The following is a 25,226-nucleotide window of genomic DNA, read 5'->3' on the forward strand; positions in this document are numbered from 1 at the left end:
CTTCTAGTGCGCACGGCAACATACGGGTCGGCCCACCACCCACTACACACAACACGTACGGAAAGTCGATTTTCACGATGGCCATTTATTAATTAATCATATTGTCATTAATTAGCTCTTAATTTGCAGTTAATAAAAATATTTAAACACAGGGGCACGGTACATCTCAAGTGGCATATCAAGATCTTATTTTATCTTTAGTTTGGTCATTCCTTTGTGAATAAACTTACTTTTTGCTAAGTAAGTTGTATTAAAATTATTTACACATAGATAGATCTCTGCTACATTGGTATAGGTATATAATTGTAACCATATAACAGCTATGTAATAAAAAAAGGTCGATATTACAAAATGAAACAACAAAAATAAAAATGCAATATTATATTTTTAAAAATGTTTACAACTTCTGCCATTTCTCGAAATGGCTTTGTCAAAAGATTGTCGTCTTTATTTATATAGCATCTAGTGTGTGTTCCGCCTGTACCAGAACCGGGCGCGGTAGTCGTCGCTGCAGGTGAGGAAAGCCGGGGCCGTACCAGAGTGCACAATGTACCTGCACAATAAAAAATAAAAAAATATATATATATAACACAGTTATTATACACAGTTTTTTTATATGGTCCCCGCTATAGGGACCTCTCGTTCCCCTATCTCGTGTGGGACAGGGACTTTTTATTTCTAATAATCTATTCATATAATTTTTTGTTATTATCACTCTCCTCTTTTATATATCATATTATCTGTCGTACTGTTTCTTTCGTTCTACAATTCTCCCAGTCTTTCTCTTTCATTCCATTAGCCATACATCCATCCTCAACCACTACATTCTAGGTTTCCTTACTATTTTATTTTGCAACATTACATTTATTGTTCATACATTTAACACATATTTTTTTTATAATTATCATATTATATTATACTGTTTATTGCACTATTTTCGGTACTACTTTATTTATTTTATTTCTATATTTTAGTGTTTGCTTTCCTTTTTTATTCGAATTCAAGTCAATTTGAATCTATTGCTGTGTTTTATTTTTACCTATGGCATTTATCACCACCTTCCTGCAGCAGCTGAGGAATTATACACAGTTTTATTGGTCAATTCTGATACTATGTTTTAAATGAAGTGGCAGAAATGATTTATTTTTCTTCCTTTGATTAAGATTATGAAGACCAATATTTGTTGTAAGTATATATCACATCGCCCCTCCCATAATTGAAAAAAAAAGGAAGGGGGGGGTTGAGGTTTTCTCGACTTTTTTCTAACTCGCAAATACAAGAGAGGTGTTTAGTTACACAGAACGAAGCCTTCCTCTCCCACTACATGGAAGTAATGTGGGGGGAGGGGGGGTAGAATGCATAGCCAAGTGCACGTGCACTTACCTGACGGCGCCGTTGTGCCCGAGTGACATGAGTTGACAGCGGCTCGCACTCCTCGAGTGCCAGGTGCACAGGGAAGTGGTGGCTTCGTCGGGGAACATGACGTAATCCTCAGTGTGGTTCAGCACCGCCTGGGCGTGGTGCTCCTGTTTACCTGCCCAGGCATATTACACTTCAAATATATATTTATACAAGTTTATTGATGTTGATATTATAATGTACATTTAAAACACATCGCTAAATTCTTACATTGTTAAAATTCAATTAAAAGTAATTAGCATATGAGTGCACATATATATAATAAAGTTCTACGATATGATCTAAACCAGTGATTCCCAAAGTGGTCTATATCGACCCCTAGGGGTCTATGACAACCTGCAAGGGGTCTACGTCAGCGAAAAAAAAATTGGGGGTCCATGAAATGAAAATTGGGGTCCAGGATAGTCGATCTCGACACATACACTGATAGTACCTATTTACTTACATCATACTATCTTATAATATCAAAACATTTACATTATTTATAAAAGTACCTATGAAGTAAAAAAATTATTTTATATGTTTATAAATATAAATAAATTATTTTATAATTTGTAGGATTATTAAATTAACATGTGTTTTTACTTTAAGTTTTTAACGCTAAACTTTACTACAGTTAGAAATTTACAGGAAATCAATATCAGGTAAGTAGGGGGTCTGACAACACGAAAAAACATAGCAAGGGGTCTACGACACAAAAAAGTTGGGGGAACTCTGATTTCCATTCCTGTTAAATTGTATGAAATATAAAAATATATACTTACGATTCCGAATAAAGCTTTATAAATAAAATTAATAGTTCTTTTATCTGTTTTTATTTTTATTTCGATAAGCCAGGTAAAGGATAGAAAGTCTCCTATGGTACCATTCCTTGAATATGCTTTGGCATCATTTGGATCAACACCGACATCATTAAGCAGATCATATAGCATACTGGACAGTTGGCTATTGGACCTTGAGGTTCTATCATATTCATCCGGTGCCTAGAAATCTACATGGAAGACTTTCGCCTGGAACGGTGACAAGGCCTTTTTACACTTCGGTTACAATTTTATATAATTCACTTTTTGTTCAATAATTATATATCATTGCCACCACTCACACCAAAATAAATTTTAAGAGGATGGGCAGCAGGGTCCACTGCATACCATAATACCACACTGCGCTCGCCAATTCACCTGCCAAGCGTGGCGAATAAAATATATCGCCTCGTAGATACCTTTGGGGAAGGCTTCCACCTTACAATAGGACTCTATGAGGATTTGGGACAGTCAATGTTCCACTCACCCGTGGTCCCGGCACCAGTGTACTGGATCAGACACCGGCTGCTTGCCAACTCCCACAGCTTGATGGACGAGTCCATGCCTGAAGTCAGCAGATACTGTTGGAACAATTAAGTGTTAAATACTTCCAGCGCCATTATCATATAAACTAATGTAAACAAAGGAATAAGACGTAATTATCTATAATGAGAAAGGGGTTGTGGACTTACCTCCCTATGAGAAGTATGAAAGAGAGATAAAGTGAAATTTATAGATGCAAACAAGTAGAGATGATTTTAAAGTGGAGATAGAACATATAAGAGAGACTAATGAAAAGCGAACGTAGTTGGTAAAAAAGAGATATCTAATTAACAGAAAATGAAAGAAAAGGAGACAAAAGAAGATGCCCTCGTCGAAGAACAAGCTGTCGATTAAAAAAATGTTATCTATATAAAGGACTGGTCGCCATATAACAATTGTAAATATCATTCATTAAACTAAACAAAAATAAAGTCCTTATTTAATTATTAAGGGAGTAAATTTTTAAAATATTTGGTCCCCATATATATTCATCAAAATAGATTTCTTACCAAAATATTAATTACAGTTTTAAAACACTTATAAACAAACTTAAGGAACAATTTATACTTACAAAGTGTTTATGTATGTATGTATCTTATCTGTTTATACATTTTGGCAAATACATATTTTCTTTAGTCGATTATATATAAGTAAAAAATAACAAAAAAAATATCCAGGAGGTCGAGGGTTCAATGGATTTCCTCCACAGGTCTCTTAGACCTACTTTTATAAGCACATCCGTCGCTTTGAAATTCAACACCACCGAGTCCAACCATCAGGCTGGTGATCGTCTTTTTAGTATATATCCTCCTACTTTTTCTAAGACAACCAGCTTATCTAGACTCTCTGGTAGCCCTTGAGATATGTAGTCAAAGTAACCAACCTTGTTTCAGATGTTTAGAGATCAGCATATTAAATGCCTTGTGCCGCAATTAGCAGGCAGTATTTATTACCATATCCAACATTTAAATCCCTCCAGAGCTCACCAAATTCAAAAAACTTGATCACACACGCAGCTCACCAGGTCACACCAGAACTCTGCGTTTATCACCAGATCCTACTAGATCCCTTCAGAACACATGAGATTCTGCTACATATCTTCCGATCTCACCAGATGTCTCCACAGTCCACCAAATTACGCTCGATCCATCCGAAGCCTATCAAATCACACTAAACCTTCCAAACTGACAAAACCACAATAGATCCCGCAGAGTCAATCAGATCTACCTGATAGTAGACTTCTCATGGGATAAACTGATCAGGAACATGAATAAACATTCCAATATCTCTAAAATATGGAAATCGACAGCTACAAAGTGGGTTTCACAACACAAAGAGGACTATCAGAACCTACCTTGCTGTTCCTGGTGAAGGCTACGGAGCAGACCTCTGCACCTTCGTGCGCTGCGATGAAGGTGTTGAAGCAGCGGTTGGAGACTGTATCCCATAGCTTCACGCTGCCGTCCGCGCCACCACTCGCGAAGTATTTACCGTTGGGGGAGAACCTGCAAATATCATATTTTTTTTTTAACCTTATCAAGTGCGAGCGGGAACCTTTTTTACAAAAATATATTTTTTATTCTCTATTGTCATCTAACATCATTAATGTCCACCTTTCTTTCTAAACTTCACACTATCCTTCATTCCTTTTCATTCATTTTCATACATTCATTGTCTCATTTACATTGGCTTCATTCCCGGAGTCTACATTTACATTTTATCACTTTATTTCTTTGTTACTTCTTATTCTATTATTATATAAAGATATATTAATTTGAGTAAAGTCTATTTTTATGTACACAATTTGTTTATGTTATTCATTTCCATGAATAATATATACCAGGGGTGGTCAAACTGCGGTTCCTTTTATTATTTTTGGCTCAGATTGATTGTCGAATTATTACAATATTTAAATTTATATAACCCACGTTAGCTGCTGGGAAATCGATACAAATTACCGGTGTGAATAATAATTATTATTATTGCACCACAAAATTAGCGAAATACAAACACCGATCGTAATTAACTAACCGGCGTCTTAAGTATTGTTAGGAGTGCTGTCATATACGTGTGCCGTTATATTTAACTTCAATACACATGTTTTGTATTTTTGTCATATAATTTTAATAAATATGATTATTGTAAAATAAACATTCAATTACGGCTCGGAAGAAATTTTATATTTCGAAAAATAGCTCGCACTATCAAAGAGCTTGGCCGCCCATGATATGTAATGTTCTTGTGGACATATATATTAATTTATATATTTATAGACAAAAGATACACCTCAATGAAAGAAATATATGAGTCTTTTCTGGCCCCGCTATTGGAGGCCTCTTGTATCCCTAATTTATTTATGGGTTAGAGACTTTTATTTCTTTTTAATAATTTTACCACTTCTATTTTTATTTTTGCGTTCTTCTTTCATGCATTATAAAATCTTTCATTCTTTCCTTACATTCTACATTTCATCTGTTTTGCCCTTTCATTCCATTTTCCCTCTTTTCAGATGCCTTTCATCCATCACCTCGTTAGTCAGATTTTTTTAACAAACAAAATTTTTTTCCATAATTTATTAATATACTTATTATTTTGCTTACATTCGTTTTATTTTATTTACGTTTTCCTATATTATTGACTCTCATATCTTTTTATTACGTTTATCAAAACTTTTCTACATAGCCTAAGAAACTCTGGTCGCATCTCATCATACTTGATAAGCGAGGCGATATAGCGTTCTCGCAGATCTTAGTGCCTAACCGGCATTCGGAGTCGACTCGGAGTCCTCCCAACGCAGGACAGTGGGCTACCAGGTGGACCACGGTCTGGTCCACGCCCGCATGAGGGGTCCTCCTTGAGCTTGAACCTGTGAAGGTACTCAGAGAACTCCTCGCGCCCAGTGAAGAGCTGCACCAAGACCGCGTCCACATCGACAATATATGAGAGTCATATAGTGTCGGTCGAGTTATATTATGAGAGTCAGTGTTGGTTGAGTTATATTTAGTAAAAACTCACTTTATTGAGTTGACTTGTTTCTTGTGATGGTGCGTGGGTATGGGGCAGACGAAACATTGACTGGTAGTGACGTCGTACAGTCGGATCACGGGATGGGTGGTGGAGGCTATAATGTGGTCACCGAGGGGGTGGAAGGCTACACATAACACCTGTTCGGCATCCTGAAACATAAAACATTAAAATATTTCAACATCAAGTGGATAAATAAATAAATTTTCACAGTGACCACTTTATATAGGATTAATAGAAATAGTTGACATAGAGCTTTACATAACCAATCACCCTATATTTTTAAGTCATCATTTATTCTTATGTCCCCAAAGATGGGGCAGAGGGCGTTCCCAGTACGTCGCCATCCCGAGCGGTCTTGAGCCTCGCGCTTTACTTCGACGTCATTCCAACTGCCTTCACTTCTGCAGTGATCATCCGCCAGGTTTGCTTTGGGCGGCCACGTCTTCACATCCTTGAGGATTTCATTCCAGGACTTGCCTCGGTTGTGATCAGGGTCCCTTCGGAACGTGTGACCTATCAAGTTCCACTTGCGGCGTTTGATCTGCTGATCGATCGGCATTTCACCGCAGCGTTTCCAGAGATCTACGTTGGAGACTTTCTCAGGCCAGTATATACCGAGAATACGTCGAAGACAGTTGTTAACGAAGACTTGGAGCCGGCGCGAGATATCTTTTATGACCTTCCACGTCTTGCATCCATACTGACATATATGTAATTATAGATTGTTATTTATCTCTCTCTTTCAAACACGTAATAAATTTGTTGGCATAAAATGTATTCCATAGTGATAAATCATTATCATTTCAACCCATATACACTCACTGCAAGACATAGGTCTCCCCCAAAAATAACTATAACTACGGGGGATATACCCATCCCCTTGAAACTGGCCACAAATGCTTATATACACAGGGTGTCCGGTAATGAATGGATAACCTTGAAATGTCTTATAGTACAACTTATTTCTGTTTTGAAAAAAATACGAAACATAATATATCACAAGTAGTACTTTTGATATATTTTTTTAAAGAAGTCGATTTTTTTAAAAATATCTGTTTTCATGTATGATCAACTCCTGATGTGTTTTTATTAATCCCCAATGATCAGAGACAATTCAATTTAAAAAATGTTCCCATATTACAAATTTTCTTACTTAGTCAAATTTTCTCCTTTTCTACATTAATGGCAATAAGTCACTATTTATGGAAGATACATTTATGAATTATACCATTATAATATCTACATGAAGCCGACATTATTTTAAAATTATTGGCCACCCATACATTCATACATATTTTTCATACCCAAGAGGTTTGAACTTCGCTTAAATAATATTTTTTGCATGTTTTTCAGAAATAAATTAATTTGCGAATTCTTTTAAATAAAAACTGCAAAAGCTATTCATACTGTTTACTTTTTATCTATTAGCACAGTTAGTGTATAATAATAAAATAACAAAAAACCAATAGAAATCATTTATTTTTGGTCATAGTGTTCAAGACAGTAAAATAAGATAGAAAAATATATATATAAATATAAAATACCTTAAAAACTCACCGTTATAGACTTGTAAGCTTTCTTCGCTGATGCCTTTGTGATATCGAAAAGTTTGATACAACAGTCTCTCGAAGCTGATACAAGTATTTGTTCACGAGGATGGAAGTCCAGAGCAGTTATCTCATCCGTGTGGTCATATCTGAGGAATTTAAAGCCTTATTTTTAAACTCTGTGAAAAAGTGAGGCATTTGACCTGTCTCGCTGATGTTAAGTGATTACGAGGTCTATGGTAAATGCTTGTACAATGCGATTAAAATAAGAATAGGACCGGCCTAGCGCCATGTTGTGACGTCACAACGGGAACTTGGTATAGTGTGCAAAAAAAGCAATGTTAAAAAATAATACCAGTGGCTAAAGTCACTCGCTCGGTTACCTTCGAAGCAGTTTCCAAATGCTTAATGAAACTTCCAAATACATCACGCGATATATGAATATTGCCATCTGGCCCTGGTACAATTCTTGCTTGTTTTAACTGGTCCAACAACATAATGGCACGTTTTTTCTCTTCCTCGAAGTACTTATCAACATTGCTGATAATCTCTCGAGCTCGCCGATGTAAAAAAAAATTAAACAATCAACAAAAACAATTATTATTATTTTTTTATTTTATATATTTAATGCTGACCGTACTTATAAGAGTGAAGTTAGCCGAGAGCCCGTCCTATTCTTATTTTAATCGCATTGTATAGAAGAAAATTATTCACTCTTGTTTTGAAGCCTCTTAAGGTATAGTTGGCTGGAAATAATGATGCTGGTAGGTTGTTCCGATTCTTGGCTCATGTTGTCCAGTGGAAGAAAGGAGATGGGGGAATCACATGGTATAAGTCCACTATACACTCTCCAAAATGCAGTCAATTTACAATTTAAGATAAAACTTACACACTGTTAATATATAATTTTGATATGATTACATCAAAAAATGTTTTTTTTTTTATTTTTACTGTCATTAAATATTTGATATATGTTAAAATAATCATTTATAGATATCACATATGATATGATATGAAAAATATATAGATATCACAATTTTCATGTAAAATTTTTCAATTTGAAATATATATTAGTAAGAAAAATCAGTCTCTGCAGTTCTGAGAAGCTGATCTCAAGTGGCAGTAGTAGTGGCACATTGCCGAAGGTCTTAGGAGCCGAAAGGTTCATCGGACCTTCAGCTTGTAGAAATGGAGTGGGTGGACCCCACTAAGTGATATAATGTCTTTGGAGTTGTGATTAGCAAATTGGTTATTGATTTTTATATATACAGCCTGTTAACAAGCAACACTAAAATACATAATTGTTAATAGTAAAGCATTTGAAACCATCATATTTTTAAGTTGAAGTATACTATTTTGGGGGGAGTTCAATCTGATCCTAGTTTCTACCAAATCGGACTCCTGTCATTCTAGTGACATAAACAAGCGATCAAATCTAATGATGACATTTTTATCCACTTTGGGATAAGACATAAGCCTTCACCATAGATTCCCAATATCACCGATTAAAAACATCCTGTATCCTGCGTCTTCCTACTAGGAATATGTAACTACTTTTTAAACTGTCAAACTTACAAGGTCCTTATGACAGGATGTCCCTGCTGCTCCCTTCCAGGGTCCACTTCTTCAGGGGCTGACTTGGCTAACATTCTCTCCACGTCTAATATCTGTCAATAATAATCAATAATCAATTTGTGGGAGTCACATATACACTGATGTGATGTCTAAATGAATAATAGGTGTAAGATTTTGTGGGCGAGCGGAGCCGACGGGCGAACTTAGTGTGCCGAATTAGTGCAGCGAGCACATGCACGCACCGGTGACGCGGGCGCAGACCTTTTGTTACTTTTGCGCCTTTGTTCTATTGCCCGCTTTCACTCGGTCGCGGAGCACATTGCGCCCCAGAGTCCTACGACGAATGTACGTCCTTTTTGCTCATAAATTGATAAAGTGTTACAAACATCTTTTAATAAGACACAAAACTCTTTAAAAAATTTGATAAAACGTTGTACCTCTCTCTCTCTATATATATACGTATATACACACATATATATATATATACATATATATATATAGTGCGAAGGACGACAATTTACAAGGTGGACAGGCTGTAAAAGAAAAATATAAAGAAGGATATAAAATAAAATGTAATACAGTAGTGTACTATTCGCGAATTAAAAAAATGCGACCCAAAAAGGTGGTGGACCTTAATCATCCACTCAATGTAATCCCTAGGAGTGCAACGCGAAGTGGCCTCGTGTTGCTGCGGAACAGCGAGGATGACCAGAGAGGTACAGCTTCCAGGACTGATGTGTCTTAGCATAGCACTGAGGAGTTGCGTAAGAGATTCTTCTCCCAGAGGACATGGTATCTTGTGTCCATAGAGATTTCTCTACGATACCAAAAAAAAGACACGACTTGCTTGTCACCATCATCATTATTTCTACTATAAGCCGTCCACTTCTGAACAAGAACCTTGCCCAGAGGTTCTAGACCAGTTGAAAACAGCCTGCATTTTCTGATGAACGTAACAAGGTCCTCTGTCCACCTTATGGGTGGATGCCTAACCCACTGCCACTTGTTATTGACTTCCTGCAGCCTAAATGCTGATGAAGAGTGAACTTCACATAAGTTAATCACTAGGAAACCTTTCACTGGGTAACAGGATCTTCTAACCTACGGAACCCTTTAGTACTGTACAAGACACATCCCGAGGAAAGCTGGACTTATATGACCACCTCCGTTGTACCCCTTCATGTTGTCCTTCTAGGGTCAATGGCTGGAGGGACACTCGGCTTCAGTGGATTTGCAACTAAGGGTCCGATTGTTTTGGACTGGAGTACTACGGGAACCAGTAAACCTGCCGAGTTTCTGCAGCCGAGGTACATGATCAGCAAGAGGTATATACTGGATAATATCCACCGTAACCGGATGTTTAGTACAGATTCCGTGATGGGAATTGGAAAGTGAGTGTGCCAACAACTTCATCGTGTCCAGGGGGCACTTAAATAGAACAGCTGTCAAAGACGGTGGAGGCAAAACCTACTGTATGATCTGGATCAGGTCCTCCTAGGATTTGCTTTGAGTTGATGAAAGCCAATTTACCTTTATACTGGCATCAACGCTGCCAGTTGCGACAAGTTGTCCACACGCGCTGAACGCACCGGCGCGACACGCCATCTTGTGTGACGTCACGTACGCTGTCTCATACGTCGCCGGTTCCGGGGCCAAGGACGACGCGTCCATCTCGTATTCCAGATCTAAAAAAATAATTTAAACAGATTTTAATTGGGCTTTATCATCATTTCAGGCATATGATGTCTGACACAGCTGGGTATAGGTATCCACCATGTAGTTACAACAGGACCTATAGAAACGGCTTCCTTCCACCGTCTTCCTAGCTAGGCTATCTGTAATTAGTTTGATAAAACTTTGTACCTCTCTCTCTCTTTCTCTCTCTCTCTATATATATATATCCGTTTTATCAAACTAATTACAGATAGCATAGCTAGGAAGACGGTGGTACACTACTGTATTACATTTTTTATACATTTTATTTTATGTCCTTCTTTATATTTTCTTTTATAGTCTGTCCTTGTACCTTGTAGATGGTCGTCCTTCGCACTATGTGACCATCCTACTACCACTTCTTTCTTATCTTATATCTAATATATAAAATTCTCTTGTCACGGTGTTCGAACTTGAACTCCTCCTAAACGGCTTGACCGACTTTTACCAAATTTTATATGCGTATTCAGTAGATCTGAGAATCGGCTACTATCTATTTTTCATGCCCCTAAGTGATAAGGGTGGTCCACCCCTAAATTATTTTTTTATTTTTTAGACAATTTTTTATGATTTTTATTTTATTATGATACAGCATACAAAAATACATATAACCTTAAATTTTCACCCATCTACGATCAACCCTTATTTTTTTTGTTAATTAAAACCCTATTTTTTTTTTTGCAAAACAACGTTTGCGGGAACAGCTAGTATGTATATATATATATCCTTTGTCCATAGAGATTTCTTCTTTCTAGCTAGGTCGTCTGTCCATCTTTAAAAACGATGTCCTTTGCTGCGTTTGCTGCCATTAACCATCTCCAAAGCCTACTCACTGCTACTTCATCTTAACAATCCATTTTTTATGTAATATCCTCCGTTATTGGGTACTTCTCATATTCCCCTATTTGATTTTGGAACAGAGCATTTACATTTTATTTTTCTTCTTTTATCCGTCAAATGTTCTAACTTTCCTCTTCTTTCATTCTATAATTCTCCAGCATTCCTCTACTACAGAGGGCGATATTTCCAGCCTCGATCTTCTTTTCTACCTCCATTTCCAGTACCATTCTTTGCCTCGAAAATGCGGGACCTCCGGTGACCAGGTGCAGGGTTTGGTCATACCCATGATTACAGAAGCATCAGGGACTCTACATGAGCTTAAACCAATGAAGACACTGAGAATCTCCGGTGCCCCGTGAACATCGGGATTCCACTTGCGGCATATGCTCATATCTACTCACCAAAACCAGTTGTTCCCAGAAGATGTTCCGCACCACTTGACGCAGCCAACCGATCCTTTCTATCAGGCTCATGTTGCAAACCCACCATCATCAGGTTCAAAAGCCTGGAATATAATACAACATTTTCTATTATAACAATAATAAATTCAAATCGATAGTATCTGTATGGGGTGATACCGCCTCATTATTGACATTAGAGCTTTTCACAAGGAAGATATGGCCATGTTTATCTTGAAAGACGAATTTTTTTTTACCGCGTCTGTATTTAGTCAATATCGCCCCAGGCAACATATAGTAATATAATAACATATGAAAAATATTTTTTTTCAGCATTTTATCGCATTAAACCTTATTGATTCTTATTCAGTCTTCAAACCTGTTACCAGCCCAATGATAAATTAGTTCCTGCAAAAAGGCCTTAATTTAACTGTTAATTTATGTAATATATAAAAATTTTTTGTTCAATTATTCTCTCCGATTTTGACTTTTGATCTTTCACTAGTGTGCGAGGTTTACTTTTAAAAATATGTAATACCTGCACTGCAAGGCAGCAGCATTTTTATGGATTAGAATTTTTCAGGCCCATTAAGTCTTTGTTTATCTATTCACTCTTTTAAAATCTTTGTTAAGGCAGACTTAATGCTTTTGGCATTCTCTACTCGTCAACCTAAGATGTAGTAGAGACAATTAGTTAGCAGGTTAACAATTAACATTTATTATTTATTTATTTACACTTAAAAAAAAGAAACAATTTATCCCTTGGGGCAATCTGTACCAGACAACCTTTGGATGGAGATGAGAGATATAAAGGAGAGAGAAGTTTAGGGTGTATGTACATACAAATACATACATTACTATTCATAAATACAAAAATACTTAAATATACATATTGACAATTAACAATACATATACATAAACCTATTTTAGAGGCTAAGGCTAATAAATAGTACAAATATATATGTGTATATATATATGTAAATATATATATGCTATATACATAATTCATTATTAGACAGTTATAGCCAGATCTTTTATATGGGAGCATACTAGGAGTCAACACAATGACCAGCCATAAGGAGAGCCAACATCCCAGAGGCAATGAACACCATAAGCTGCCAGTTATCCAACACCCTGCTCCAGCTGTGGAAACCCTTACTGCGCCTGGTAGCAGGATCTTAACCAGTCATGGTTTTTATAACAAACGTCTGTTTACTTTATATGTTATAGACAGGCATGCCTTGCACAGAGGACTATCCATCCAGCACTCTTCAGAGTTACTCATCTCAGATCCTAGGTGCCGAGATCGCAGGCAACATCAAAGCTCTGCTGGGATTTTCGAGGAGTTGAGTTGGCTTGAGTAAGGCATACAATATAAGATTTTGTGACAAATGTAAAAAGAAAGAGTGTAAGATCATATGATATACATCATATGATCTTACACTCTTTCTTTAAAAGAAAGAAACAATTAAGTGAAAATAAAAAATAAATCTCTTTTATATTGTAACGCACAGCCTTTAAACACAGTGGGATGAACAAGGGTTTCCCAATAACAGGGGCCGTTAAAAAAACCCGTGATGCAAAATTATCGCAGAGCACCTGCAGAGACAAGACTGACTTAATGCAAGAATGACTCGAATGCTGAGAGGAAGTTTATTCCAAAGCGGAACACTTTAGATAAGAAAAGAAGAATTAAATGAGTCAGATTTGTGTGAACAAATTACTAATAGATTAATTGACTTTTTTGATTTTTCTGTCAATACTTATTAATTTTTTACGAAATATATATACTCTACTAGCATATCCCGCAAACATTGCTTTGCAAAAAAAATATTAAAAATTAAAGTTTTTATTTAACAATTAAAAATAAGGGTTGATCGTAGAGGCGTGAAAATTTAGGATTGCATGTATTTATGTATGCTGTATCATAAAATAAAAAAATTAAAAAATTTTTGATACAAAAATAAAATAAAAAATTTAGGGGTGGACCACCCTTATCACTTAGGGGTATGGAAAATACATAGTAGCCGATTCTCACATCTACTGAATACGCATATAAAATTTGGTAAAAATTGGTCAAGCCGTTTGAGGGTATGGTAACTAACATTTTGACATCGAAATTTTATATTAGATATTGTCAAGTGTTTATAGCTATATTTATGGATAAAAACTCACCTATCACTGGGGGGACATGGAGGATCTGCATGTACTGCTGTTGAGAGAGTTGACGCAATCGCTTGGAATCCATCATAATACAGTTGGCTGTAAAAGAAATAATTACACGTAGAATACATGGTGTTTTAAAATTAAACAGAGGTATGTATCCGGGGGCGTAGAGAAAGTGGTATTGACTTGACCTATGCATACCTTGCATTGTGTGCATTGAGAAAGTTAGCACTCTGCCCCTCACTGCGGCAGCAGAATACTTTGAAATACAAAGCGACAACTATTCCATTTATTTATGTTTTTATATTAAAAGCAATGATATTTTAACATGTTTTTGTTTTGTTGTTTTTCAATGAAAAAAGGTTCTGGTCTATATGACCTCACAACGCACTAGCTGAAACTCTAATGCAAACAGTTACACAGTTACCCTGTTAATAAATGCATCAAAATATCAAGGGTGTCATTTCTGTATCTGTATCAATGTGACTCTAGGTTAATTGTATGTTTAGTTTGTAGGTGTGGTTTTGTTTATTAATACTTATAATAATAATAAATAAAACTATTAGTAATAAATAATGGCACCTAATTTGATCTGTAAGTATTTGTAAATGTCAGTACCGTATATAAAAGACTAGCGAAAAGTATCAATCTAGGTAAGCCCTGTGTGTATACATATATTTGTATATCCATGTTCTTCAAAACAAGTTTATTATACAACATATAGAACATAGGTTATCAAATGAATGTAACAATAATTAAAACCATCCACCAATGTAATATCTTGTTAAGGAAAATAAAAATATCTTTCTGTTTTGTTCGCTTCGATTAATTTTACGTATAATACAATTCGTTATATCTTAAAAAACAACGCGCGTTAAATTTAACCTCTTCTGTATGTTTAAAGTCAATCGATCAGACTTATCACATCACACCCATTTCTTTATTGATTAACAAGTGTTAGTAAATATTTTTTATTTACACTTTTTCATTTAAGTGCACTTTTGAAATGAAATGGATAAAATTATGGCTTACCTTATTATCATACGGTAAAGCAATTCCCTATTTTTAACGACATTTCTCGTGTCCACTTCGCCGTTGTTTTCCTTCATTTTTTCACTAAAATTACAAAAAGCTTAACTAAAGCACAACGAAAGCTCTTATGTCCGGCAAAACAACACGATATGACAGAAACACAAACAATGTGACGTTTGGCAATTTGTAGTGATGTGCAAGGGACATCTTTTATTCGATACATTTTTGAATCGGTATTTAGTGAATCAAGCAACGAACAATCACAATTTGTATAAATATATCTCATTATATTGTAAATAAATTCCAATTAGGTGTTCAAAATGTAATTAAATAAATATATAAGTTAGTAATATATTTATTTATATATTATATTATATATTTATTTTATAAGCATTCTAATTAATTATCAAATAATTCCAAAGTACCAAGAATTTATCTAAAAATTTTAATTTATTTTTGAAACACTTACCGGATACTTTTCTAGTAGACCTTTACTATGTCAAAATAAATTCTTAATTTTAATAATATGAGATAATGGGTATTGAATCCAATATGTAAATATTGAAACTAAAATAAACAAATACATATTTGCTTATTTTACATACAATGATTTTTATAAACAGAATGTATTTTTAATTTATAAAGTTATCAAACGAATTTCCTCTGTCGAATTTATAGTTTATATTAAAATTGTGATAAGAAGAAATGCACTGTTGTGTCTAAATATGTATTTTTTAAATTTATCTAATGACCCTCGCGGGTCACGCATCAGATGTTGCCTATACATAAACGAGGGGTTTCATTTATTTATAATAAGATATTTTTTATTTATTTCCTTCCATTCTGATAACAAATTTGTTGCTAGGGAGTCATAAATTGATTATCTAATAAGGATTTTATTTTTTGCGGATATTTATACTTCCAGTATATTCTCATCCGTATGCCTTTTCTTTATGGTCTTGTAAAAGCTACAATATGTCATCATCAGCGGCACGTCGAACAGGGCAATCCCATGCTACGGCGCTCCATATTTACATCAGGCGAAAAAGAGCGCTATATAATAGTTCTCGTCCTGTGATTGGCTGACTGTTTTGTGTTGTTTTATTGGTTAAATATTGTTTTCATAACTTAAGAGCTGGTATAAATATGCGCTAAGTTTGATCAATATACTTTCGATGACCGACTGGGATGTTCCTGCGCTTCGTCTTCGTCATCTCCGTCTTCAACGTCTCTCCACCAAATACTGATACGAGTTCCGACACTCAAACTATGTTAAGTTTTTTTTTAAGTTCACGGACCCCTCCGTTCCGTGAACTAATACAGATGAAGCTGTAAAAGCCGCAAGGCTAACAGCATAAACTTCTACAGATACAATACAATACAAATCAATATACTCATTATGCCCCCCTCAGTGCAGGCGTCCCACAGGACTCTTGCTTATCCCCGTTATTGTTCTCACTTTACACAAGCTATGTACCTGTTGATCCGAATGTCAACCTAACCCTTCTCGTAGATGACACCACGCTATTCACCACGGGTAGGCATTCATCCACTTTAACACGCCACCTCCAACGCATAGCCAATCGCTTAGTCGAATGGTTTCGTAAATGGCGCATAAACGTTAATCCTGACAAGAGTCCAGTCTTCACACTCTCTCACCAGATACAGATGTAGTCAAAATCTGGGCGTTCTGCACCTTTGCGGTCGTCCTATTCCTTGAACGAAAACCGTCAAATACCTAGGGTTCACCTTTGACACTAAGTTCTAATTCCAAAAAACACACCAACCAAACCAAAGCCTGTCCCATATTATTCAGACTTGATCCCCTCCTTAACCACTCAAGTAAGCTGTCCCTTAGACATGAAATCATGCTTTATAACACCTGCTTAAAACCCGTGTTCGCTTACGCAAGTGTAGTCTTCGCCCATGCCCCGGCACACACTTCAACCTCTACAGATCTTGCAGACCGCTTCACCCGGCTCGCAACCAGCGCGAAGTGGTTCCAACGTAACATCTACTTCCACAGTGACTTCAAACTTGAAAATGTCCAAGAGTTCTTTCAGGCGTACTCAAAAGCATACTTTGAGAAGGTCATTTCCAACCTCAACTCTCTCATGGCGAACTCCACTTGCTACTCCCCCGACACATCCTTCAGAAACCACGTAAGGCGTCCTAAAGACCATTTACCACACACCACACGCTTCAGACACACAACTCTTCAAGCGCAAACTCACCCTCAACAACAACCACTCCATTGACGAGCGCTCACAGCACCAAAAAACGCGTGGGATACTGAAAAGTCAAGCAAAACACTAACCACCACCACGGTATATATATATACTAGCTGATCCCGCAAACGTTGTTTTGCAAAAAAAATTAAAGTTTTAAATAACAAATGTAAGATAAGGGTTGATCGTAGAGGGGTGAAAATTTAGGTTTGTATGTATTTTTGTATGCTGTATCATAATAAAATAAAAACCAACAAAATTGTCTAAAAAATTAAAAATAAAATTTAGGGGTGGACCACCCTTATCACTTAGGGGTATGGAAAATAGATAGTAGCCGATTCTCAGACATACTGAATACGCATGTAAAATTTGGTAAAAATCGGTCAAGCCGTTTCGGAGGAGTTCAAGTTCGAACACCGTGACACGAGAATTTTATATATTAGACATATATGTGTGTGTATATATATATATATATATTTACGAGTATATATATATACATAAAGATGCTCACTGCAAGGCATAGACTTCAAAGATATCCAGAAGGGAGGAGTTATACCATAACTGCCAAGTTAGAAAGGCGAATTGGCAGTCGCTGTGTCATATTATGGTACTCAGAGCGCGCTACTGCCCATCCTTTGGAAACTTGTTTGTGATTAATTTCAATCCTATATAATTAATGCACAAAGTGTATATAAGATTATATCTTGGAAATCGAAAACCCAACACAGGTCCTATACCGCTGGATTATTTACGTACCGTTGCGTACTTTTTTACATTTAGTCATATATACTAACAATGAATACATTATATAACATCAATGTAAACACTAATACACTTATCCTCCGATTTACACGATACTTGTTTTACACGTTTTTGCACGGTTTTCCAAATAAGTTTTTTTTTGTTTTTTATCGCACTCTGCTAAATTCTACTGTGATTGAACACGTGTGCTGTGTACACATTTCACGGGGAATCCCGAGCTTATGTGCTGACTTGCTGCACACGCACACCGTGTCTGTATTTCTTCGCATAAAATTAAACTATTATATTTTATATACCGAAATTGTATTTGAGTGAAAGTTTCACAGTTTCAGAAAGATTCAATTTTCCATATTCGTAAATTACAAGTGAGTGCATAATTTAGATTGTTATAAATTACCGGCTGTGATTAAAGTAAAATTCAGAGGGAATTAATGCAGGAAATTTTGGAGGGAAATTTACCAAATTCTGTTTAATGTATTGTAATTAAATTAAAAAACAGTGTTTTCGTAATATATAAAATACTTTAACTTGTCAATGCATTTTATTTTTATTTCTGTTTACACCTAAAAATATTGAAAAAAAAATGTTAAATAGCAAAATTATACATTTTCTGCATGCTTTTCGATTTACACGGTTTAGACTTGAAAATTTTTTAATTTTCAATTTACACGTTTTTCTCAGGAACGTATCTACTGTGTAAATCGGGGGATAGGTGTATTACAATTCATTTTGGTCAAAGATATGTTTTTAGGCGAATGAAAAAATACATTGGATTGTCTATGGTGTCATAATATGAATTTAAAATCGAAACGTCAGTTTGACAGGGCATAATTTATTTTTCACAAGCATTTTGGGCAAAGATTCTGTGTCTTCGTATGATATTAGACAGTTTAGAATTTAAAAAAATATTTTCAATAAACTTCTAATGATATTACATTGTATTGATTAAAAAAATCTATAAAATAGCATATTTTGTAGCATTTGATATTTATTCGCATTGATGTAATACTTTTTGCACGTAAAAAATATGTATATATATGTTAGTATATATGTATTTGTGTATAGTAATGTATGTATGTACATCCTAAACTGCCCTCTCCTTCATCTCTATGTAAAGATTCTCTGGTAGAGATCGCTTCGTGCGATAAGATCGCCTCTTTTACCTCTACAAAAATTGTTTCTTTTTTTAGTTATTATCTGTGGTGTACAATAAAGAGCAAAAAAACATGTCTATTATTTTTAATACCAGGCTGTTGGATACAGAATAGATAAATTTAGGCATCCACACGTGTTTTTTAAATATTGTAATAACTTTACATTTCTTCAAAACATTTGATAGGCTATTCTACGACTATGCATCTACAAATAATAAAGTTTTTTTTTTATTTTGTTTATTCTAACATTAATAAATTACCTGTAGTTTGTGTCTGTTTCTTAGATTATAATTATGCCGTGTTGTTTCGAAATTAAAATTAAAATGAATGAATCTCAAGTTAATTTTATCGTTTAATATTTAAGTAATTTCATATAATTGTGTTGTTGAGATAATGGTAGTGATATGTTTTAATTATTTTAATTTGAGTTCTTTGCGAGTAGTTTAGATTAGTAGCAACAGGCAATTACTATAATTCAAGATATTCCAGATGAGACTTTGCCCCCTAACATCGACATAAATTATGTCCTGAACTTTCGATGTGAAATTTTCATATTAACTTCCTCGACCCATAATCTGAGATATGTTTCTTTATTTCAAAGTCATATTTTTGTTTATTGCGGCAAAAATCATAAAATATCTACTTTAACCTTTCATTTAAAGTTTTGAATAATGTAAAATTTTTAACAAGCATTTTGAATACTTGATTTTTCTGCGAATATAAAATAAATTGTGTACAGAGTAATATTTAAATGTTGTGACGTCAGTTTGACATATACGGTATGGTTTTTTTTATAAGAATATCAGGCAAAGATATTATTATTCTGCCACTGAAAATATGTACTGGATCATTAGGGTAAAGATTTACTTTCTCTACGGTTTAGAAACATGTTACATTGTGTGTATGAAGATATTTTGATTTAAAAATATCATAACAACAGTTTAATAATGACGATAAATTTTTGTCAGATTTTTAACAAAATACATAGAGTATTGTCTCGTCCATGTTTTTTATGGTCTTATATTTTTTTCAAAATATCAAAACATCAATTTGACAAAGAAGATATTATAAATTTTTTTTATGTTCAAAGATGTTTTTCTGCGGGTGTGAATACATGTGGTGTCATATTTCTATTTTTAAATATCGAATCGTCGTTTTGTCAAGAAAGGTAATTTTTTACAACCATCTCGTGCAAAGATTTGATTTTACTGATGATAAGAATATATACTAGATTGTGTAAGATGCAGTTTTGATTTTTAAATGTCAAAGCATAATTTTAACTAGGACAATATTTTGTTAACAACCATTTCACCAAACAAACGATTATGTACTGGATTGTGTAAGATGTGACATATTGATTTTTAAATAAACGTCATTTTGACAAAGACTATTTTTTTTTTCACAATTATTTTGAGCAAAGATTTTTCCGTTTCTGTTGTTAAGAATACATACTGTAATGTTTAAGATTTAATATTTTGACATTTAAATATCGATGCGTCGTTTTGACAGCAACAATATTTTTATTCACAACAATTTTTTTTATCGGTTTAAATATTACACCGTATATTGAAGATATTATATATTATAATTTTTATATTATATATATATGGCATGTTATTTTAAAATGTCAAGATAATTATTTTTACGACTGTACAAGATAATTGTTTACCCTCATCATGCAGCCGCCGGGTGTCTAATTCGCGAGAAAACATTTACACATCACCGTCTGGCGCCGATAACCTCGACAGTTCGTCTCCGGCAACGTGGCCACGCTCTATCTGGCTGAAGATATCACGGATACGACATCATTAACTCCAGTGATACCGCACCTTCTGGTTCAAGGGTCGAGCAATACAAATTGGTTAGGTCACGGATATATAGGTAATTATTATGTTAATTATAAAATCGATTAAATCTTATTATCGATTATGTAAATGGTACATGTTTATTTTTATGTTTTTTTTCTGTATTTCCGTCGTGAAAGATATATTTAAACATATTTGACAAGTCGATTCCATTATAAGATTTAAATTAGGAGATCCGCGTAAGATCCAAAGTCACCGACGAATAACCTCCCTGATAGGCGAAAAAGAAACTAGGAAAGAATTCCTTGCTTGTTGCAAGAAAATAGTTAAAAACGTTATACAAAAAAATAAAAATCCAAATATATAATAAGAAATGTGATAAAATAAAACTCAAATGTGACATATAATGTATTATAGAAAATAAGTAAAAATGTAAAATAAAATGTAATAAGAAAAGAGGAAAGAATGATAGATGAACAGAGCAAAAGGGTAAGAAAGTAGAAATGTAGCATGAAAGAGAAAGTAAAATATGAAAGAAGAGAGAGAAAATAAGAAATAATATGAAAATAAATTACAAATAAAGTCCCTGTCCCACCATAGGGGTACGAGAGGCCCCCAATAGCGGGGGTCATAAAAAAAAAGTCACCGACGTAACTCACATATAAATATAGATTATTAAATACATGTAAATAGCTTAAGAAAATAATAAGCGTAATATAAATAAGAATTAATACCATAGAAATATTAGAGAATAAGCAAAAAACTAAGAACTTAATTGTAACAGAGCCGACGGGGGGGGGGGGGGTTAGTCAGTAAGAGTCTGACGCTGCCTGGGCCCTCCATTCCCAGGCGTCCTATTGAGGATTTCCCCCATCCGTCTATAAATTGTAAATAGATATTAAGGATCTATGTTAGAAATTCTTTTGTAAAATTACTATTAAAAAAAAGTCACTGACGAAACCTAAGAATTGTTCGTGTGAAGTGACAGCCGAGCGATGTCCGTTGGGATCAAAGGATTCTCTAGTGGCGGATCAACTAATAACTCTTGAATGCATTATTTAATAATATATTTTTAATTATAAATTTATAACTAGGAAAAGGAGGTTTCAGTTTGCATTTCTATTAACCCTTTTCTTACCGCAGTACGTTACGCCGAAGTGACTCTACTGAACCGGGCAGCGCGAGAACTGTGCCCATTGCATGGCGATAGGCTGATGTTCGGATTGTCTCATTTGTGTTACATATTTAAACATTTTACTGGTATTATATATTAATTAAAAATATAAGTTAGGATGATTCTCAGTAATTTATTTGTCTGTGATAAATCTTAAAACAGGGATATATACATAAGCCCGCATTACAGTGTTTACGTTCATATTTGGATTCCCGTCTTTTGCTATTTGCACTGCAAACAACGCACGTTTTACTCCGATTAATAAATTGAAAGTAAAATGTCTTTCGGTCAACCTAAATAGATTATTATTGCGGTGATAATTTCTTTATATTTTAAATTTTAGTTTCCAACCGGCGCTTACCTTGGGGCGGCATTTTTTATATTTACTTATAGTTGTAAAAAGCAACTTACTCATTTCATATTTATTTTCTTTCTTCAATAATAAATTATTATTATAAGTTTAATATTTGATTTATATAAATTATGATTACGAATATTATTCCTCGGTGTATATAATTGTATTTTAGTGTAAATTTTGGATTCTAATTCAAGAACAAGATAATATTTTTATTTTATTGTATTCATAAAATTCGTTGAATTCGTAAAAGGATCTTTACGACTTTGTTCGGCTATTTTTCCTAACTAAAATTTTTTGATGTCAGTTTATATATGTCATTTCTTTTGAAAAGTTTATATGATTACTTTGAAGTGATATATCAATATTTTTTTAAATCAAAAACCACTATTTGATTGACATGTAATAGAAAGGGCGGCAAACTGGAGATCGCCCCGGGCGGCAAAAGTTCTAGGTACGCCACTGGAGAAATCAATGCAATATAAGGAACTGAAAATGGACGCCGACTGACTCCAGCTGGTAACGAAAGGGTTAAGAAATTTAATTTGGGATCGTAGTGTATAAACGTGTTTTTGTTAAGAAACCTCATTGGACATTATATATATTAGATAACTGAACTAGGTACTCCAGGATTATCCATTCATTGCGAGACATCCTGTATATGCGTACATTCAGACACGTGTAGGATTTGATGATAAAGGTGATGCTTTTTGATGACGAAATTTAGACGTTACGAGTTTATATTTATTTCTTCTAATTATCGTAGACTTAATATCTTAATTTAGTAGTGATGTTTTTCTATAATGTATTAAATTTCTGGAATCGAATCCGTGAAATTTTGATAGCAAACCGATCATTTCCTGTTTAAATTCAACTTCCTCCTACATCTAAACGACCTCTACCGGCCGTCAATTTGACCTATACTCCGTAAAACACAATTACGAAATCACGCGTTTATGAGTGCTGACGGCGTGATCGTATTTATCCAGATCAAGTATCAAGGTTTTTAATGATTTAGTTGATGATATAATGATGCCAGCTGTTTAGACCTCAGAATATTTGCGTCGCAAATGATATAAGCTGTTCTATAAATCAACGTCAAAACAAAGTTAGAACATAAGATGATAATTTGTATGAAAATTTATAAAAAAAATATATTTATAAAATACATTCGTTTAAAGTTGGATATAGTAAAAGTTCTGGAGTACATATTTTAACGGAAAGTGATAAAAAGACGAATTTCCCGACTGACGTATACGTGTCGAGAAAAAAAAAATAAAATGAAAGATTTCTATGCAAAGATGGTAAAAGATCACTTCCTTGACATCTAAAATAGGATATTGTATAGCATTTGATGTTTATTCGTATTTATGTAATACCTTTTCTACGTAAATATATATATGTATATTTAGTATGTATTAGTTATAAGTATGTTTCTATATATGTATGTGTGTATAGAAATATATGTATTTCTATGTACGTACATCCTTACCTGCCCTCTCCTTGTCTCTCATCTCCATCCAAAGGTTGTCTGGTAGAGATAACAAAAATTTCTTTGTTTTTATTCTATACCACATTTTTTATTTCTAGGTGTATACATTATCATATGTATTACTTTATTTACCAATTTATTTAATTGCCTATTTTTACACTTATTTACAATTTTTAATTTTAGCTCAACTGTTTTCGTTCTGTTCACATTTTTAGGAACATTGGTCTTGCTTCCTTGTCGTTGATTTGTGAGGCCATAGAGTCCTCGCTTACCTTGATGCCTAACCGGCATTCAGAGTCGACTCGGAGTCCTCCGAACGCGGGACAGTGGGCTTCCAGGTGGACCACGGTCTGGTCCACGCCGCGTCCTCCTTGACCTTTAACCGGTGATGGTACTCAGAGAATCCCCCGTGTCCTGTGAAGAGCTGGACCAAGACTGCGTCCACCTTGATATTGTCGAGCACGCGGTTGTCGAACACCTGTCTTGATCACTTTGGTTTCAATTTATTGTAATTGTTTATATATATATATATATAATTGTATATGTGTTATTGTGGCGTGAAATAAATGTTTATCTAACTATCTATACGGAACACACTTGGTTAGTTTTTATCAAAAAATCAACAAACTAAACAGACTGATTGAACGCCAGTGACTTTTACACGTTTGACATGTTTATACGCATGGAAAGCAATTTCTGAAATTGTATTCATATATTCCGCGAGTCTTTTTAACCCTTAATAGCCTGATTTACGAAAGTGATTTTTTTAAAATATTACTGTGTTTGCTTGAGGGTCTCGATGAAGGGAAAAATATTTTTTTTTTAATTTCGTTGGAAAGAATATTATACAACAGTAAAATTCGTACAGCCAATCTATAAAAAAAAACTAATAGTAATGTGAACATTCGGTTTAAAAGATTGGTATCAAAATTGAAACTCTATGCTATCAAGGGTTAAGACTCGCTCGAGATCCAAGGCTTGCCGCTACATACTACTATATCACCGGGTTTGGAGACCGATGAATATATATTGTTCAGGCGGTGAAACTGGGCGGTTGTCGTTCTTCGATAACACCTATTTAGAATTTCGATACAATGGCGTCCTTGAGGGCCGAACTCAGATTTTACCACTTCGGAAACCGTTAGCGTTGGGTGAAGAGGTGAAAGAAACTCCAGGAAATCCATGGGGAGACCCAT

The 25,226-nt window shown here is 34.6% G+C and overlaps 1 protein-coding gene across 1 annotated transcript; it reads right to left on the minus strand.

The window, feature by feature from the left end:
• Positions 1 to 405: 405 nt before the first annotated feature.
• On the minus strand, positions 406 to 15,188 carry CstF50 (cleavage stimulation factor subunit 1 Cst50). The gene is made up of 11 exons (XM_068769853.1): positions 15,061 to 15,188; positions 14,038 to 14,124; positions 11,866 to 11,969; positions 10,442 to 10,596; positions 8,912 to 9,003; positions 7,347 to 7,485; positions 5,778 to 5,938; positions 4,117 to 4,267; positions 2,707 to 2,800; positions 1,384 to 1,534; positions 406 to 553 (listed from the first exon to the last, which is right to left on the minus strand). Exons 1-11 carry the CDS (start codon positions 15,135 to 15,137, stop codon positions 463 to 465), a joined length of 1,302 nt encoding a protein of 433 aa, XP_068625954.1. The 5' UTR covers positions 15,138 to 15,188; the 3' UTR covers positions 406 to 462.
• Positions 15,189 to 25,226: the final 10,038 nt, after the last annotated feature.

This window comes from Battus philenor, unplaced genomic scaffold, assembly GCF_028537555.1.
Source record: "Battus philenor isolate CCGP_79_NKW_IND1 unplaced genomic scaffold, ilBatPhil1.0.hap1 SCAF_29, whole genome shotgun sequence".
Classification (NCBI taxonomy): domain Eukaryota; kingdom Metazoa; phylum Arthropoda; class Insecta; order Lepidoptera; family Papilionidae; genus Battus; species Battus philenor.

Excerpts from the sequence above, each read along its gene's own strand:
- CstF50 (XM_068769853.1), bottom strand. The coding sequence starts at position 15,137 with ATGAAGGAAAACAACGGCGAAGTGGACACGAGAAATGTCGTTAAAAAT. Across the intron at positions 9,004-10,441 it reads GCGTTGATGCCAGTATAAAG|ATATTAGACGTGGAGAGAAT; the intron begins GTAAATTGGCTT and ends TATTATTGACAG. Across the intron at positions 554-1,383 it reads GGGCACAACGGCGCCGTCAG|GTACATTGTGCACTCTGGTA; the intron begins GTAAGTGCACGT and ends TTTATTGTGCAG.